Genomic DNA, 19,218 nt, shown 5'->3' on the forward strand with positions numbered 1-19,218 from the left:
GATCAGGTTGCCCAGGGCCTGTTCCAGCCTTGCCTTGAATGTTTCCAGGGAACAGGGCAACAGCAACATCACTAGGCACTGGAGCACTAACTAGCATTAGAGTATTGACTACTTTGCTTCTAAATTTTGCATGTGAGTACATTTTCTCAGATATCATGGCATAAAAAATCGTCTCTTCTTAATAAATCAATTCAGGTGTTGGAGAACAATTTATTTAATGCACAGAAGTCTGTTTGCTGAACACAGTTGTGTTTGGAATATGAAATTGCCATTAAGGTGTTTTGGTTTTGGTTTTGAAAATGCAGACTTAGTTATGATCAAGTTCTGTGGGGATGCAATACCTAAAGAGAACAGGGCTGACAGGCCCTCAGTAGCTTATCTTGCTGTAAAAAATATCTTGAATTTTTTTGGATGAATTGGGTTTCCTATGCATGACAACTTTTGTACCTTATCTCCCCAGTACTAATGGTACAGTCCAGATGGGACTGTATCTCAGTTCCATTCTCTGCTAAAATTTTGAAATAAAAGAAAATAGAAAATGAGTTCAAAATTATGATTGAGAATTTTTCTACTGATTCTGATTTCTAATAACCTTCCTACCACATATTTTATGTGTTGAAATATAATTATATACATATACTATATGTAATTCTATTTGTAGTTTACATCATCATTGTATGTTATTGTTAAAACAATTCTGCTAAATGCTTCTTCTAAATGCTGATATCACCTCTTTATCAACCACATTTAAAGCATCATGATAAGTTAAAGATTTTGCAAGATAATTCCTAGAAGTTTGGTAAACTTTTCTAAATATACAGGCTTTGGAGACTTAATTCATAAAATCAGGAAGATAGTTGGCATACTTCTCTATGAAGAAAGACACTTCCACTAAAATTAAACCTAAACATGACTTGATAACCAACATCCAATTTTAAGAAATCAGGGGTTTGGAACTGTCTTCCAAAACAAAATGGTACTCTAGCCTACTGCTTTCAATAACTTGAAATAATGACTAAATAATTATTGCACTGTTTGAAAAAGTCAGTATAGAACACAGCAAGTTAGTAGTACCAATTCCTTAAACTTATAAAGGATATATCACTGAAACATAAAAAGTAAATCCATCAGAATTAATTGCAGTTCTGTTCTATCTTATTTCACCATTCTGAATCTTGGAAAGAGCTAAAAGGATTTTCACAGTCAGGACTCTGTTGAAGTTCTTATGCAAAAAATTTACAGTTCTTCACTGCTTCTGGATTAGGACATTAGATATTCAGATCTGCCAGAGATATGATTATAGGTAAGTCATTCAATCTTTTTGAGTTTCAGTTCCTTGGCACTAACAGAAAAGCTTGTACTTTTTTTTTCAGCCATCTGTTTATCTGGCCTGCCTGTGGACTCCTTGAAGACAGAGGCTGACTCTTATCAGGTGTTTGCACAGTACCTTAAAGAACCGGGTTTTGAGTTTTATTCAGGCCTTGAACATAATATAATATAATCATTAACTAGGATTTTGCAGTAGTGCTAATCACTCTAGCTCCTTTTGAAAAATGAAAACACACTTCTCACAAAGGATTCTGTTTTTTCAGTATTTGGCAATTATGCTAAACATGTTTTCCAGATTTAACAAAAGGAATATTGTTTATATCCAGCTTTTGAAAACAGGAGCTTTAGCTTTCTTTGAAATAGCTTTCAGAATATTCTTATCAGTTTAGTGCCAAACATAGTATTTATTATCAAAAGTAATCAGCTGAAGCAAACCCTGCTGCTACAGAAGCACTTTGCAGTTTTTTCAGTGTTCTGATTTTGGATGAATAACTTTTTATTCCTTTTATCTTCTGAGCTACTTTGAAGACTCTAAAAATAGATAAAGAATTTGGCTTGACACATTTACTCTATTTTTTCTTTTAAAGAAGGACAGGCATTGGAGAATGTATCTTACAATTCAGCATTTATCTTCATATTCAAAACAAACAAAAAAAAGCCTTATTTCAAAGACTATTTATTAAAAAAAAAAAAAAAAAAAAAAAAAAAGAACGTGTTGTTTGTGAACTGTGGTAGAAATAATGGGGCCTATTTTCCTCTGAAATTATGTCCTGCAGTTGGATTCACTGAACGTCAATGGGGTACAATGTCTCATGGATGAATTTACAGTAGATGGGTCATCTGTAGCTAGGCTCTTCTGTGTGACCTCTCTGCTGTCTAATAAGGAATAAGTTTACACTGCAGTCTTTCCCTGAGCTGGGACTGACTGACCAGTTCTTTCCTTTCTGGTATGTAGTGTCTGAGAATACTATATATCTAGCCTAAAACTCTGTGAATGTTAAGCCATACTCAAGTGTGTTAGAAATTGCATTGTTCCCAAAGCTCTGCAAAACAGACAGGACAGAAATTCCTACTGATACATGCCATGGGATTGCATAAATCTCCATCTTGGAAAACAGACTAAATGTTGAAGAATTAGCCTGGTAGCTCTTCTGGCTAATACAGCAGGGGTATCAAAGATGCTTGAGAGACAGCATCCAGTCCCCTATCTAGCAGCTGAGACAGCTGATAGCCATGCATGACCCATGCCAGTTAGGAGGGGACATCAGCTGACATTCCAGCATGACTTATGCTCCAAATTTACAGCCTTAGTTAGGGCAGCACAGTGTTGTCCTTGTAGAAACAGAAAACTAAACTTGGCCACAAAAGCTCCAGCTTCTGATTGGCAAGTATGTATAAACGGCTCAGTGACAATCTGGCCTCCCACCACTTCTGAAGCAAATATTAGTAAAGCCCATTCCCGAAAAAAATAAAACCAAATCCCTCAATTCCTTCCCTCGGCAGAAAGGAATGGTTCAGATTACCATGAAAGGGAGTACTGTCATGGAAAATTTGGCCTCCTTGTTCTTTGGCTACCATCCACTACTACTCAATGGCATTTTACAGGAATTACACAGGTTTAACTATGTCATTTTAATAGTGGTTACATATACAACCAGTGCAAACTGCAGCATTGCCCCTTGCATCATTTTATAACATGACAGGAGTCCTTAGGATTTGGAAGCAGTGACCTTAGTCCATTCCAACTGAGATATTCTGTGATTCTATTACATGCTTCCAAGTAGCAATAAAAATTACTTCCTCAATTTCCCACTAACCTGATATATCTGCAATGGAATCAAAATGTTTAAACACTTGTTTTTACGAGGCAACGACCATCAAAACTTTGAAACTATCAGAACAAAGGAAGGAAGTTGCTTCTGTTTCTAGCTGTTCTAACGAGCTCTAGATTGCTTTCAAGAAAATGCAATCAGGCATTGATCAAGCTGCAAAGAGGGACTTCAGCTGAAGGCATCGTCTTTATGAGGTACTGCCACAGTCTTCTCTGTTTTCAGAATAAAAACCAAAAACTGTCAGAATCTAGAACTGATTATGAAGATCTCATTATTTAAAGCCTTTCATCATTTATTTAGGCAACCAAATAGTTGCCTAAAAACACATTCCTCTTTCTACAGAAATAATGGATAAAATATAAATCTCCAGTCAAGAAAAACGTAGGAAATTACTTCTTACTGGTGTGTTGGGTATAGAACCAGATATTTCATCTCTTAAAATAGCTGACCCCCTTCTGCCAGCAAGATACAGGGTGTGTTTCTAGTATTAGAGAATTAGGAGAGGCTCAATCTTAATATCACATTGTCAAAAAGTATAAAAAGATCTAAATTTGAAAACCAGAGTATAAAAATAGATTATAAATTAGTTACAAGTGCCCTTTTCCTTTACAAAATACCCAGAAAATATGTGATAAACAGTGGCAATACAGTACATAGAACTTCGAAATGAGACCTGCATGAAAATAATTGCATTACTTTCACGGACTATATAAGTGAATGATGCAAGAATATTTGAAAGTTATATTCCTTTATAAAGATGTAATACTATCTGTTTCAAAATTTCCACATTTTTAACAGATATTCTATGGTTTTACTAAAAGTATTGAAAATTATTTACTCGGTAGTATTTTGCTGTTCTCCTGCCTTTAAAGAAAGAAGTCTCAAATAAAAAGAATGACCTAAAAAATAATATGGCTTACACATTTAACATCCAGGGAAATTAAGCCAACTTCCTTCTAGATTCCACTACTTGGGCCTGAAATGCCTTGGAATATAAATGCATAAAAATAGCTGTATAGGCTTAATCCTGACTCTCCACCCACTTCTGCATCCCACCTTTGGCAGTAATCAAGCCCAGATGTTGCAGAAGAAAACTTAAAATGCAGACATGGAACCATGTCTTTCTTATGAAGTCTTGCAGTCCATAATAATTAGACTGTCTTCACCCTACAGGTATGCCATTTTATATCCTGCCCCCCCATACCCCATTTCTTTTTTCCTAATTTATATTTTCAGTTCTTAACATTTTCCTATATTTTTAGAAGGATTGAGAAGAATTACTGAGTAAAGCAGTTGAATTGTTAAAATGGCAGTTACAAACAAGAGAACTGGAAAAAAATAGAGGACTAAAAGACTGCTAAATTGGGGGCTACATCATGTACAAGAGGGAACATAAGCAGGACAGAAACTCAAGTGCAAGAATAAGGTAACCAGGTTGGAACTGTAACTGAAAATGGGCTATGAAAACCTAAGACTCCCTGCAGGATGCAGGAGAGTCGGTTTGCTTCTCTGGGCACCAGAGAAAGGCACACAAGCTCAAAAAAATATTGCAACCACTGCTACTCCATATGCAGGATGTTTTTTGGCCTAGCACGTTTGTGCACATATATATGAAGATATATCATCAAATACATGCTAAAATATGCATTGTACATTCAAACACTGAACATATAACAATACCAGCAACACAATCTTAGCTGATCAAAAAACCTGACCAAAATAGACAGTAACTGTTTCTGAGCTGGAAATAAAGAATATGAACATTCTATTCAGGATTAAGTGAGAACACCCTGTACTTACAGACTTAAATTGTCAGTGAAGTTAGGGCTATCTTTAGCATTTCCATTTTAACTCTGCATTCCAAACAATATATCTGGCAATATCAGAACTGGCCATCAGGACAGTAATTTAACATTCATTAGCAAGTGATGCGATAAACAGAAAGCTCTGCTGTCAAATGTTACAGAAATCTTGATGTTTGCAGTATCTCAGATGATCCACAGCTCTATTTGCTACTTGTATTCCTTCAAGCCCACCATGGAATTTTATATTATTTTTAAGCCAGATGTAGTAATTGAAAGGAAAGGTAGAAAGTTTTGCACTTTGAATGTGGGATTTACACAAACATTATCAGCCAGATTCTTAGATCTAATAGCTCAAGATATTATTAGTACTTCCATGACTCAATTAAAGAATTTCTCTCTGTAGAAGAAAAAGCAACCTTCTGAATAACAAGTACATGGGATAAATTATGGAATATTTGTATTACAGGAGTAATTTTTTTACATAATACTGTTCTCACAAACTATGTGCTTAAGATACATCTTAAGCACATCTTAGTATAAAGACTGTTTTTCCAGGTAAAACTAAATGTAGCTGTTAAGAAAGCTAGAAAGATGTATAAGCTGTTCCTTCATTTAACAGAATGGTGCATTGAAAGATAACTGTGCTAAATAAATAATGAAATACTGTGCTTTTCAGTGCCTGAGTTTAACAAAAAGTAGTCACATGATTTTTTTAAGACTTCAAACTGTGTTTCGGTTTCTTAAAATGTTGCATACCTTGAAACTCTAATGAAGTAGTGATGCATTTTTAATTGCACAGTTAAAATCATTTTCATTGTTCTAAATGGATTAGTTTTAAAATGATTTGCCAACTGGAAAAAAAAAACAAAAAACAAAAAACATTTCTGTGCAACAGTTATCCGATCTCACATCTCTAGACAATGACTTCTTTGTCACATTGTCCGGCTTCTTGTCCTCCTTCAAATGTTTACTGAACACAGTCACCTTTTTGAAATTATTCACAGCAAAGAACTTACTCTCTTCCGTAAGCTTCAAAGACTTTCTCTTAGTAAATCTGCAGCAAAAATCCTTTTCTGGATGAATGAAATTCATCTCCAGTTCACAATGCAACACTAGAGGTGTTTGAAATTAAAAACACATTCCATATTTTTTGCCTGAAGTACATTTATAACATTTGACCTTGTAACAGATGGGCAAATCAAAGGGGTGAAATTATCAGTGCCTGCCCCGAAGCTGTGTGTTTATTGTGGGGAACACAAAAGGAGGGCAGCAAAAGATACATTATAAAAGTGTGTTATTATTTTGGACAATTTCTCACATGATTATTCCTATTCTCTAAACTTCACATAGTCTTAAACAAGCATTCTGCTATTTTAAACTGTGTCTCTAACAGCATGTTCCAAAGTATAATTCTTTGCTTTTAATGCTCAGGTTCATTTTTCAGAAGAAGCCATTTACTGTCCATAAAATACAAATTTATTAAAAATAAGTCCACTCACAGCTTATTATTTATCTGATGGCTTTATATATCTTTGTGCCACTTATCTATTTGTATAGTAAGACACTTTAATGAGTGAGAAACCCTCACTTGAGCATCTTTGCAATGCCAGAATATAGTGAATGAAAACTAGTGAGTCAGCGGGAGGGCTCCAGGGGATGCTACTTCTGTCTGAATGCAGGAGAAAGAAATAGATTCATGAAAATTTAACGTGATTAAGCTAATTCTACACAATAGTTCTCAAAGGAGACAGTAATGTAAAGTCTTTTTCCTCTCTTCTGACCTTGTTGCAAAGAAAAATTTTTGCCTGTCTGTTGAATTTACTGAAATTGACCAAAAGGTTCAAACATTGCTAGCTGGATTACCGACAGCGACACAGCAGGATTTCCTTAGGAAATGATGCTGATAAGATTGTTTAAAATATCCAAAATGGATTATATTTTATTTTCAGTTTGTGTTATATGAAGTTAAATAAAATGTTTACAGAAATGAGCCTTTTTTACCCTTTATATTTTTCTTATTTTCCCCATTCCATAGTAATAGTTCTCTAAGTATATTTTTTTCTAGAATTGTCAACTTGCAATTTCCTAGTTGTATTAAACCTTTAAAGATTTCATTTAACATTTTTATTACTAACTTTCCTACATGGATAGAAGAAACATTAAAATGCAGTTTTAACATATATTTCCACTGCTAGTTTTAGTTTTACCATAAAAGTTCCACACTCAGTTTTTCTTTTGGTCTGCAACAGCTAATTTTCCTGTCATAAAATGGTAAAATAGAGTTCAGTGTATGCTAATGTATCCTATTTTGGATACAAAGGTTAATTTTTAAGCAGCTTTTAATCATTTTGATGTTTAAGAGAATATGGAAAAATTAACTGGCTTCAGCCATGTTTCTATTCTTACTTGTAGTTTGACAAACACTGTTTGTCAAACTTTTTTTTACAACCTTAATTACCTAATGGCTCTTAATTAGGTTGTCAAAAATGCTAAAAGTTTCAGAATGTTTTGACTGAATTGAGTACAGTGGCACTTCCATTTGCCTACTCTGTTGTGATTTAACCAAAGTAAACACATTTAATACTGTCAGATTTCCATCATAAATAATTTCCTCTAACCTTGCAATTTTATTTGTGCCATTCTTAAATCTTTAAATGTTTCTGTTATGTTTTTTTTAACCATACCAGCTCAAAGAATAAGATTCTTAGTTTTTTATTAATGATGCAATATCTGAGCATCAAAACCATTTTTAATTACTGTCAAAGATTTGCCTTTTCACTCCAAATCTTAATTTTTCAGTGCTCCTCAGTCTTAACAGATTTTTTTACTAATATCATTAGAAGAGTCTTGTGTAGAATCCATTTTATTTCTTACAGCTAAATTTTCAAAATATGCTGTTCAGACTATTACTTCGGTTCAGTCCTCTCATATTTTTTTTTAACAGATGTAAGAAGATGAGAAGGAAGTCATGACTGCAACTTACCAAGAGTTCGGAAAGGTCTTTGGTTTGGAGTATGGGAGAAAAAGCCAGGTTTCAAAGCATTTGTGATCACAACATCAAAATACTCTTCAAAATCATTTCTGGAAAGCAAAGGAAATTAAATTCAATAAGGTTGTTCATACTTCAGGATTTGACAAACCAGTACAACACTTCACTAAAGTATCCTCTTCTGTTGTGGGTTTTTTTTTTCTGTATAGAAAAGTGTAATTGAGGTGTTTTCTTTATACAGCAGGAATATGTGAAGTCAAGTGATTTTCTTACAAATGGAATTTCTTAGAAATTTATTTTTCTAAATCTGGATTTAGGGGTTCCATATACTCAGAAACATACTAACTATACAGTTTATGTCTTCTCTTTCTATTTCCAAAAGTGCCCTACAGTTTTCTAACCACTGGCTTCTGATGGTGGGAGGGAAAAACAATTTTTAAATTTTAAGTAGTCAATTATAGTAGCAGTAGCATTTAGATGAAACTTTCTTGGTTCTCTTCTGTGGACCTCTGAATTAATAAGACTGTAGCAACCAGAACTAATTATTGCAGGAATAGACTGAAAAAGTGTGCTGAGCCATAGGCAATATGGTCCCAGCCCCTCACATCTAGCATTTATTTGCATGGAGTGTTAACTCCAACATGCCTTCTCTTTGCCTTGGTCTGGGGAGATAGTAGGCAGGAGCAAAAGCTCATAGTCCTCACAGAAAAATTCAAGGCTGATACAACAGGCTTACCATGGACGCATCTTTAAGGCCAGGCTGTATGGGGCCCTGGGCAATCTGATCTAGTTTTTGATGTAGAGATTGGCAGCAGTCCCTGCAGCAGAGGGACTGGAACTTGATGAACCTTCCCTTCCAACCCAAGCCATTCTATGATTCTGTGATACCACATACAGGAGAATATTTGATCTGGTTTATCTGTACCTGTCATAAAGCTTCATTGCTCGTTCAGGACTCATGAACCTTCTACATAACAGCCTTCAAAAGAAATCATATAGTTCTGAGAATATAAGATGCAGCAAAGCCTGATTTTATATAGCTTTATGTTACATACTCAGTTCCTCTGGTATTTTGTAAGCAGTGGACATGTGCCTTTACTTCATCAGCAGCATTGTAAGGTACCTGTGGTGTTTCTCAGATACTTGTTTTGCAAAGTTCATAACTTAGAGGCCACTGAGATCCTTGTGTCATATTTAGTTGAAGCAGTGAGCAGATCCAAGAGTTGTGAACGTTTTGACAAGCAAACAAGGAGAGCCTGATCACATGCACTTCATTTGTTTAGGAAAACAGACTGAAGAAGAAAACAATTCTAGCAGTTAAACCACATGAAGCACAGACAAAATAGTATTTTTTCCCCTACTTATCCTGTATAGAGTATACAGACTGAATACGTATGCATATGCATTTGTTTTCTACTCTTGAGACTATACATGCCTTATAAAATCTTACTGGCTTCTGGAATTGGAAGTAACTGAAGACTAAATATACCTAAATGAAAATGTCCATATTGTTGGTATCTATTCTATATGTACATGCTGACTTAACAAGTACCTATGACAACACTGCAGATAATAGGTCTAATTAACACAACTAGTGAAGGGTGATTTCATATACCGTTTTGGCAGCTGAACCTTTTCTTCAGACTCCACTGCTCTGACTAAATCCCCATTCACATGTGGCTCATAAAGATCAACAAATATGATTCTCAATCTCCCAGCTAAATCCCATCATTAAATTCAGATTTTTCAAAGTTCATAAGGTCTATCAAAACACTGATTGATACCTGAACTGTCAGAAACTCATCAATTGGGTTTGAACATTTCAGCACAGTATATATGGAACTCATTTATATGAAGGTGTTAAAAAAAAAAATAGAGACCTGTACACAAGCCAGTAATACTACAAAGCCAATATGGAAAAAATAGGCAACCTTGGGGAACCTTCATGCCATCTGGCCTATCATGAGGTGAACTCCTGGAGGTGCCAGTTATTCCTACTGAAGGAAGGGTCTTCTTTATTTTAAGGATTCTCTTTGACCTCACTTATTACATCATCCAGCTCGGAGCTACAGCAAGAAATAATAACAATAGTGGCTACCTACATGTTCTGAAGTTACTAAAACATAAAATTAGACAAATGTTGCTTAGAGTGATTATTATTTATTATTGGAAAATGAAAACATTTCCCATCTATGATATGCACTTTATTTTAGTTGGATTGTTTCTTTGATTAGGGACTGTATTATATATAAGATCTGAAGAATTACAGATACTCTTGTAAGAACATAGAAGTCACAGATGCCCAAGATAAATAGAGGCACTAAAATACTATTAATGGTAGAAGAAGCTTACTGGAAGAAAACTAGCTAACTGCACCATTTTCAAATAACCTACAATTTTCCAGGAGACTGAGATAAAATAAATAAAAATATGAATGTTCTCTCTATGAGGTTGTCTTCAAATTTTTTATTTTGTGTTCCAAATTACATTTCAGCCTTAAAATCGAATGCCTCTAGTTTTCCTTTCTCAAGGAAAGAACTTCCTTAAGTCATAGTATTTGCTTGTTTTATTCAACTTGTGACCATATGTAAACCTTTTTAAAATAAATAGTACAAAATTGTTTGGAGGATTATGGAAGTTGAACAAAAAGACATACATCATCAGTTCTTAGGTGATAAGTATCAATAGAAGTAAGCTTCTTGTATTCACATACAGTGCAAATAATGTTTTCATATGTAAGTTAAGCTTGAACTTTATTTTGGAAGTGAACACTTCAGGAACATGACAAAGATGTGTGGGAACAATGACTTATTCCTTATGTAAAAAATTCAAAACACAGTGTAACTTTATCTTTGTTGTATTTGTTGTAGAAGATGTGAAGTGTTATCTATGACCTTTTTAGAACCCCTGAAAATTTCATTTGCAAAGCTACTTATTTTATGAGCACCTAGATGTGCTTTTACATTACTACATAATATTCATTATAAAATTTGTTCCAGTTACTGCTCGTGCTTGGTATGGTGGTCTGTGGTTACAGTGAATGGCGAGGACAAAGAGCAGGACCTATCTCACCTAACTATAGCCATCCATAAGTTGCATACTGAATTCACTGACAGCGGTCTATACCACAGGCAGAGTGAAAGTAAGAGAGTGTTTAGAATTACTTTCAGGACAAAAAAATACTTCAGTAATGTCTAATGGACAGGGAAGTACTTATTACTCCAGAAGATGTCTTCGAAATCAATTTTGATCAGTCACTGGAAAGCATGATTTTAGAATATTATATACTCATGAGAAAAGAGACAAAGTGATCCGATATTCTCCTAGCAGAGTATCTCTTTTATCTTTTGAGAGGCAGCCAATCTTATCTACACCTTTCAAGCAGGATCTCTACTGCTGCCTTCAGAGCATTGGAACAGGCTGCCCAGAGATCTGTAGAGTCTCCTTCTCTGGAAATATTAAAAATCTGCCTGGATGCCTTCCTGTGTAGCCTACTGTAGGGAATCTGCTTTAGTGGGGAGGGGGTTGGTCTGGATGATTTCCAGAGATTCCTTCCAACCCCTATGATTCTGTGAAAACTGCTGAAACATAATTCACCAAGGAAAAAAAACAAAATCATTATATATAGCTAATGATTTTAGTTTTATACCAATTTTTCATTCAGAAAACCACTGGACAGATTTACATTAAAAAGTTAATTCACAGACAACTTACTCAAAGGAGAATTTTTTTTGCAAAGAAATAGGTTTACCCCTCAAATGACAATGTATAATATTCATGCAAGGCGGTGAGAACTGGCACAGCTGATGCTTCATTTAGCCCAGAGAAAACAAAAGGCAAGTGATACTGGTGGGACTGGTTTTGGGCGGTTGGTCTGGTTTCCAGCTTACCTCTATGTTTTTTTTTTTTGTTTGTTTTTTGTTTTTTTTTAACTGAGCTGCTCTATTCACTTTGCTGCTTCCTTTGCTGTATCCAGATAAGTCGAGGTTGGCTCGCATTGCACTACTTTTGTTTCTTCGATTCACTAGTTTCACCATGTCACCAGCCTAACCATTAGCATCACTGATTAATTCCTTTCTGGAGAGTAAGTTTTGCTGCATTTCACTGAATATGACTCAACCAGTTGTGTTAAAAAAAAATACAGGTAAAAAAATAGCTGTTGTCAGCAGCTGCAAATCTCAACTGACTGCCAAGTGCAATCAACTACCTGTTTTATCTTTTCTGCTGTGATCTGCAAATGCACATTCCTCATGCACAACCATCTTGTCGAAGCTATTATGAAGACAAAGTATTTGTAAGTTTTTCTGTACAGATTTACTGCAAAAAGAAGAGAAATATAACTACTGCTTGCACTTATGATGAGAGAGGCACAGGTAACATTGTAAAAATGCATGGTATTCAGATGTTGCCTTCCACTAGGTGTTGGCCTGACGATATTTCTTGATGTCTTTAAATCCATCATGATGCCCAGAAAAGATATAGGATATTTATTCTGTGGGTCAGATGAAGCTCACATGCTAACAGATGAACTACTTTGTCTTGAGTACCTTGCTATTAGAGATAGACCTACCAGAAACTTACGATCCAAATAATTTATAACAAATAAAGAAAGGAAAATTAACCTTTCTGTAGCTCAGGCTTATTTCCATCTGGCATCTGGAAATAGAATTTGAAATGGACACTGCACTTACCCAAGAATATATTCACACAGGAGCCTACAGTAGTCACTGTGAGAACTGGTAATTAGTAGCAGAATCTTCCCAGCACTTTTCAGTTGTTTCAGCCACTTTTTTACAGAATTGGGACATCTTTGTAAGTATTTTTCTGGATGATTTTTCACTTCTGGGAAATATGTCCCACAGTCCTCTAAAAATTAAAACAAAATAATATATTAGCCAACCCTAGTCACAAACCACTTAATCTGCACAACAAATATCCTTTCATGTGCAAACAATAGAATTTAAAAAAGGCAAAACAAAGTTTAAAGATTTCCCTAGGTTGTAACTCAATATAAACAAAAAACAATGAAGCCAAAAGGATGCATTGTAGCAGAAATGTTTGTAAAACTCTTACAGAATTTTCAGTTATTGTATTTGATGCTCTTTTACTCATGAGAGTAAATAATGCATATGTTACAGGTTATAATCTGAAACAACAAATAATGACTTCCATTGCCTTTGCTCAAATTTTGGATACTGTTTGTGATTTAAAAATGAGTTTAATGTTCTGAAAATTATGAGAGCATGAAATTCTCAAGAACGTTGTTCAGTTACTTTTTATGTCCTATGTTAGTACTGTCTGATGAGTAATGCTCATGTTAATATTTCTGCTGTTTCACAACTAGCATTTTATGTGTGAAGAGCTGATCAGGTAAGGTGGGAAAGCTCACAGGTATGTGGAATACTAGGAACAGGTACAAAGAGAAGAAAACCAACCAGTTCCAACATCAATAATGCTGTTTTTTTCTGAACACTGCAGCAACTGAATTTTGTAAATACACTTGAAATGCAAGATTTTAAGAAGTATAGAATTACATAAAGTTTGCAATAAGATTTATCTATTCATTAATATAATATCAAGTAAATAAAGATATACCTTGGTATAACCCATAACCACTGTACTAAGACATCAACATAATGAAAGTTAATGTTTTTGCATCATCTCTATGACTTAAGCTTACATATTTCCTCTCTGATCAAACCCTCTATATCTAAAAATGTCAAGCTAGTTAAAGGTCTAAAAGGAAATAGCAATGCATAAACAGAAACAACACCAAGTGTTTGGTTTTCTGTCTGTGTGTGTTATAGCATTATGAACATTGCCAACATGAGATTATTTTTCTTCCAGCATTTGTTCTATATGCAACTGTCTGTGGTCAACTTTGCTGAATGATTTAATAAATCCCAGACATTACTTAGCTTTCTGGTATGTGAATAATGCTATTTTCAAGTAAGAAAAAATAAGTTTTAAACCACTTGAACTTTAGCTATTTAATGAAAGAGAGAACATGTACAGTTGAAACAGTAGTATCAAAGACTGAAAGACACATATTGGGTGCTAAACATAATACCATTTTGTGAGTTAACATATTCAAGCATCTACAGATGGCAGGAGAAAAGTCTCCCATAAAGGAGTTCAAATTAAGTGTCATCACTGGAGCTAAACAAGAGACAAAAAATCTCTTATTCTGTACTGTAACTTGACAGATACCCGTCCAAAAGCTATAGAGTGGACTGCTACATCTCAGGAAAACCCCTTAAACAAAACCTATCAGCTTCTAATCCAGTCACTATTTTACTCCATAGTATTTAGGTCAAGACACATAACAGCCTTCACCAGAGGAATATAAGCATGTTCCTGCAGCTAGCTCACTGGGATACCACAATGTTTGTCTTGAGAGCTAGCCAAGAGCATTGGCTTTTTTGATTAAACAAAGCAGATCTACCAAGGAAGGTTTCCTGTGGAAAATGTTTTTACCCCCTTTCCTGGAACATGAATACAGTTTGGGATCAGCAATAAAGTTTTTAGTAGCAGAAGATGCCTCTCCTCTTCAGAATAGCTGTATTTCATGAACAAGTTTTCTATGACTATGACAAGGTTTCTTCTTTCCTCCTTCCTCTCCCCTCCAGAAAATACATATTATACATGAACAAATGGAGATGCAAGCAAAGCAGTTTTGACAGTAGCTCCCACAGGTTCAAATAATCAAAGAAAGATGGTAAAGTTTATTTAAATATGCAGTGATTTTATTTTTATTTCTTTTTACCCTGAGGGAAGAAGGTAAAAACATATGAACTTTACTGCTGGGCATATTTTGTTGTCTGTTTTCCCTACCAAATGTCTCCCACTCTCATTCTTTGATGTGTAACCAATGTAAGGCCTTTAAGTAAATTTAAACATCACTGTTCTCTTTCCCCATACACTGTGCTAAGTATATGCTGCATAATAAATCTGTGATACCTCATCTTTTAGTTTCATCTTAAATGGAAAACGTCAACAAGGCTCAATCAAGGGATTCAACATATGAGCTAAAAAAGTCTTATTTTACTTTTCTGTCCAGACCCTTAAACCCAATTGTTAATTGTAGGCAGGCAATAAATCAGTTCTCAGCACTGGGATATGGAATTTGCCTCTGGGCTGCTTGCTGTTATCAGGCAGTGATACATTGGAATAACCCTCGTTAACACACACTGTACTGGAATTAGGCAAACATGGCTCAGAAAAAGGAGAGTTTAACTTTATTCCTAACATAGTATTGAATCTGGTGAAGACATGTTCCTTGAATATATATGCATAATAGAGAAGTCTAATCACCAAAGCTTGCAAGACTTTATTGAAATCCAGGTAAAACAAAAGCTGAAAATCTTTTTCATTATCCCAGGCCAAGGGCAAGTGCTGAGGAAGACAGCAGAGCCAGAGACACCTTGCTGGAAGAGTTGAGAAAATTTAATTATTTGATGAAGAAATTAGCATCAGGTTAGGCCTTCACAATCAACTGAAATGATTTGATGGAAAAAAATGCTTCATTTCTCACCAAGTACTTCTTATCACTATACCACACACTGTACTTTATTTTTCTTTAGAAAAAACTTTAAAAGCATAAGAATTATAATAAAACTCTGTTGAACAAAGAGTCGGTAAGCAATCAGAAAATAATTAATTTTATTGGTGCTAACACAGGAGAGGAGAAATTAAGCTAATTATAATAAGTGGTTTTCTGCTACTATCATGCAACTCTCTTCCTGAAAAGCAGAAAAGTAATTACTAGAAAAGCACCATTCTTGAGAAGTAATGTTAGCCTTCAGTAACTCTTGTGGAGTCTCTAAGTTTCAAAATTCTCGTAAAAATGGAACTATGAACATCCTTTAGAGAATCTTTGGTGGTCCTCAAATTCACTATCATAATGGAGGACTAATGGTGACCATCAGATCTACAACTGACCTCTTGCTACCTGCACATGGCCTAAAATAAAGTCTCCACAATTTTATCCATTTTATAGATATCATTGAACATGCGGCTGTATGGATACTGACATGTATTAATATGCATGCAAAAATTTGTGGAAAAAAAAACAAGCAACTTTTACCTCAAATGTGTCTACATAGTTAGCAGATATTTGTATCCATGCAAAAGCCCATGCTAATAACCACACTTTGACAGCGTGAACACCTTGTCAAAATGTAAAAGAAAAGTGGAAATGAGAACTGTAATTATCAACTGAATAATCAACATACTTACTCTCCTATGACTTAATAAAAGAACTTATTCCAGTGATATAGAGTAGGAAGCAAACCTCTATGCACGGCTTTGTAATTTACTGTTGCTGCTCTGCAATGCCAGGGAACAAATGCCATTTTTCAGCTTCCATTCTTGTTTCTAAACAGCTTCATGAATTCTCTGGAATACAGTCTAGGATAATGCATTGGCAATTAACCTCTGCAGGGCTTTATAATCATCTTCCAAATACCCTTTCAAAAGTAGTAATTGTCTTCGCAGTTCATTAAGTGTCTTTTCAGAAAATATGTTTTCAAGCAGAAGATAGAAATGTAACCAATTAAAAGGTTGTCTAGAACTGCCACATAATAAAATGCTGCCAGAAACTGCTTCAGACCCTCTTATCAGATCTACTTACTGTCATGTTTTCTATGTAACATAATTTCCTCTATGTATATTATCAAAAGTTCCTTTAGCATCTAGTTTGGGGGTTTGTTTTTTCTTGTCTAATCTGATCTTGATTATTGATCAAGATGTCCTTTGCAATTCTTGCCATGTAAGTTAACTGCTTGTAATACAGCTGTGATAATAAGCATGATGGGAATTCTATATATCCAGAATATGAAATCCTCAGACCAAACTCAAAAAGAGCAGTGCTTGTAGGGACCGGCAGAAGTCCTTAAGCAGAGACAACAATCCAGGCTTCAATCCAATCACCCTCCTCTAATACAGTCACAAAGTTATGATATTCAAATATACTATTTGACGTTCCAATACAATACATTAATGTGGGGAAACACAGTTCTTACTTTCTCTTGTGCTCTTCACTACAGCACTTTTCTTTGGCAGGGTCAGTTTACACCCCACTAGAACTAGATTCGTTTGGGCTCAAAGTCTGTAATTTGCATGGCTGGGACAATGTAGTTTTCATCTCTTAACTGTCATTTGGGTTATAAAAAACAAGTGTTGAGGAGGTACATTTCTGGCAAGGTTTCATTCCAAAACTAGAACACAGAAATATAGTACATTTTTCAGGACTGTTACTAATTCTAAGGGGCAGCTACTTGATTGAATATAAAAGAATTTAACCACTCTTTATATGGTTTAGCTAAGTAGAGAGGTATGAGACTGAAAAAATCCTTACAATTCAGCCAAGAAAAATAAACTTTCCACTGCCAATTTGTAGCTTGTATTCAGTGGCTTTATAACTAATCATTCTTACAAAGGAAGTAGTATTTGGTATGCGACTTTACTCTGTTTTAAATTCAAAGGCAACTTGATAGCCTAGCTATCAATACCAATTGCTAGATTCTCCACAACCCTGAAGTGAGGAAGGGTTTATACCTCTTTCCAAATTTTAGTCTGAATGCAGGCTTGTACATAACAGTCATTTACTTCAATTCCTCCCTGTTTATCAAATAAAGTCTTACTATATATAAATGATCAGGCAGACAACTATGTTCACTGCATACTGCTTTCCACTATATTGTGTATTGCTTTTCCAGTGTCTTATGGCACTTGAAGATTTCAGAGTGAACACAAAGACAATTCTTTCACTATTGATGCTGGCTTCTTTTCTTGTCTAAACATTTCCAACATCTAAGATGAACATTCAACATAGACACAAGAAAACTGCCTTCATTACAAAATAATTTGCAAGATAATTTACTTTCCTGCTAATGAAAGCAAGTACAGGAGAAAGAGGATGCTTGCAAAATTTGCATTAGCCAAGTCATCTTCATCTCCTTTCCTTTAAGATGGAGTAGGAGGAATAGCAGAAGCAGAATGAGAGGCAGAGAGAAGGAAATGTTAGCATAAAGTAAGATGAGTTAAGTGCAAAGCAGGGATGATGGGGTAAAATGTTACATTCTGGAGGCTTGGCCTCAGGCAGGTATCAGGAACAGAGAACAGCAGGAAGCAATAAATCATCCTTCTCTTTCCCCCAGAAGACAGAGATGTTTAAAAACAGAATGAAAGGATGCAAATTCAGCAAGACAGAAGCTTATAAACAAAATGGCATAACAGCAAAAAAGAAACAGACAAAATATTCTATATTTTTATGTTTTCTGCAATTGTTTCAATTCCTTAGCTGAGACTGTGCAGTTCCTTAACAGACCAAAGGTTTAGACACCCTGACCTAGGAAGAATACTAGCTATTTACACCTCTTAGTTAACTAGAAGCAGACATAAAAAGAGCATATTGAGTTGGAGGTAATGGAAATATTATTATTACAATACCAAATCTGCTTTTCAAATGAGAAAAAAAAGAGAGAAGAAATGCTTCAAGGACAGAAGGGAAAAAGGAGTATGTCTGGGCTGACTATCAGAGACCTCAGATTCCAAATGACACCCAGGCAGGTCACTGCCCATCGTGAGAGTGAACTTGGAGTACGATGAACTTCTGCTTGTCAAAGCTAAGAATTGTGTGCCTGGATATATGAGTAGCTGCCAAAAAAAGAAAAAAAAGTATCTTTCAAATGATTCTTGAGTGTGGGAAGAAAGGGAAAGAGAAGGGAAAAAAAAAAAGACACAGACTATAGAGAATCTAGGAAAATAGAAAGAGAAACAAAAAGTAGACTGGGATGAAAAATGCTAAGTTGTAGTTTATTAATAATATGTTTCCAAAAACCTCTATTGACATATCATGTGAAATTAAATAGAAAATACTTCCTCTGATGTTCTCAGAAAAGTAATGATTTTTAAGATTGCGAAGTCTACCCTTTCTATGCAACACTTCAGTTTTGAAGAAATCACATATTACTAGTGGAAATACAAGATAGTCTAATCATCTGATCCTTCATGTGCCTCTTTTATCTGTGCAGCTGCAAAAGCAAACATTCACAGCTCACATTTATTTTCTCAATATTTTTAGCAACACCCAGCTCTAGTCAGGCAGAAATAGAATTGTAATAAATGAAATATGTTATTTGCTAAAATAATAAACTATTTTCCAGTGGTGACAAGTGCATATGTTCACCTTGATTAATTTTGAGGGGGTGACTAAAAGGTAGGAATCTGTGGTAGGCTAGAGAAAACACAACTATTTGGA

General features: G+C 35.0%; 1 protein-coding gene across 1 annotated transcript in view; it reads right to left on the bottom strand.

The window, feature by feature from the left end:
- Window positions 1-19,218, bottom strand: part of NT5DC1 (5'-nucleotidase domain containing 1) — a 123,996-nt gene that overhangs the window by 29,579 nt on the left and 75,199 nt on the right. The window contains exons 7-8 of the mRNA XM_031611166.2: window positions 12,647-12,821; window positions 7,950-8,047 (exon numbers count right to left, since the gene is read on the bottom strand). Coding sequence (XP_031467026.2) covers window positions 7,950-8,047; window positions 12,647-12,821 — 273 coding nt within the window. The remainder of the gene's footprint in view (window positions 1-7,949; window positions 8,048-12,646; window positions 12,822-19,218) is intronic.

The sequence above is a fragment of the Phasianus colchicus genome, chromosome 2, assembly GCF_987193195.1.
Source record: "Phasianus colchicus chromosome 2, bPhaCol1.hap1.1, whole genome shotgun sequence".
Taxonomy (NCBI): Eukaryota; Metazoa; Chordata; class Aves; order Galliformes; family Phasianidae; genus Phasianus; species Phasianus colchicus.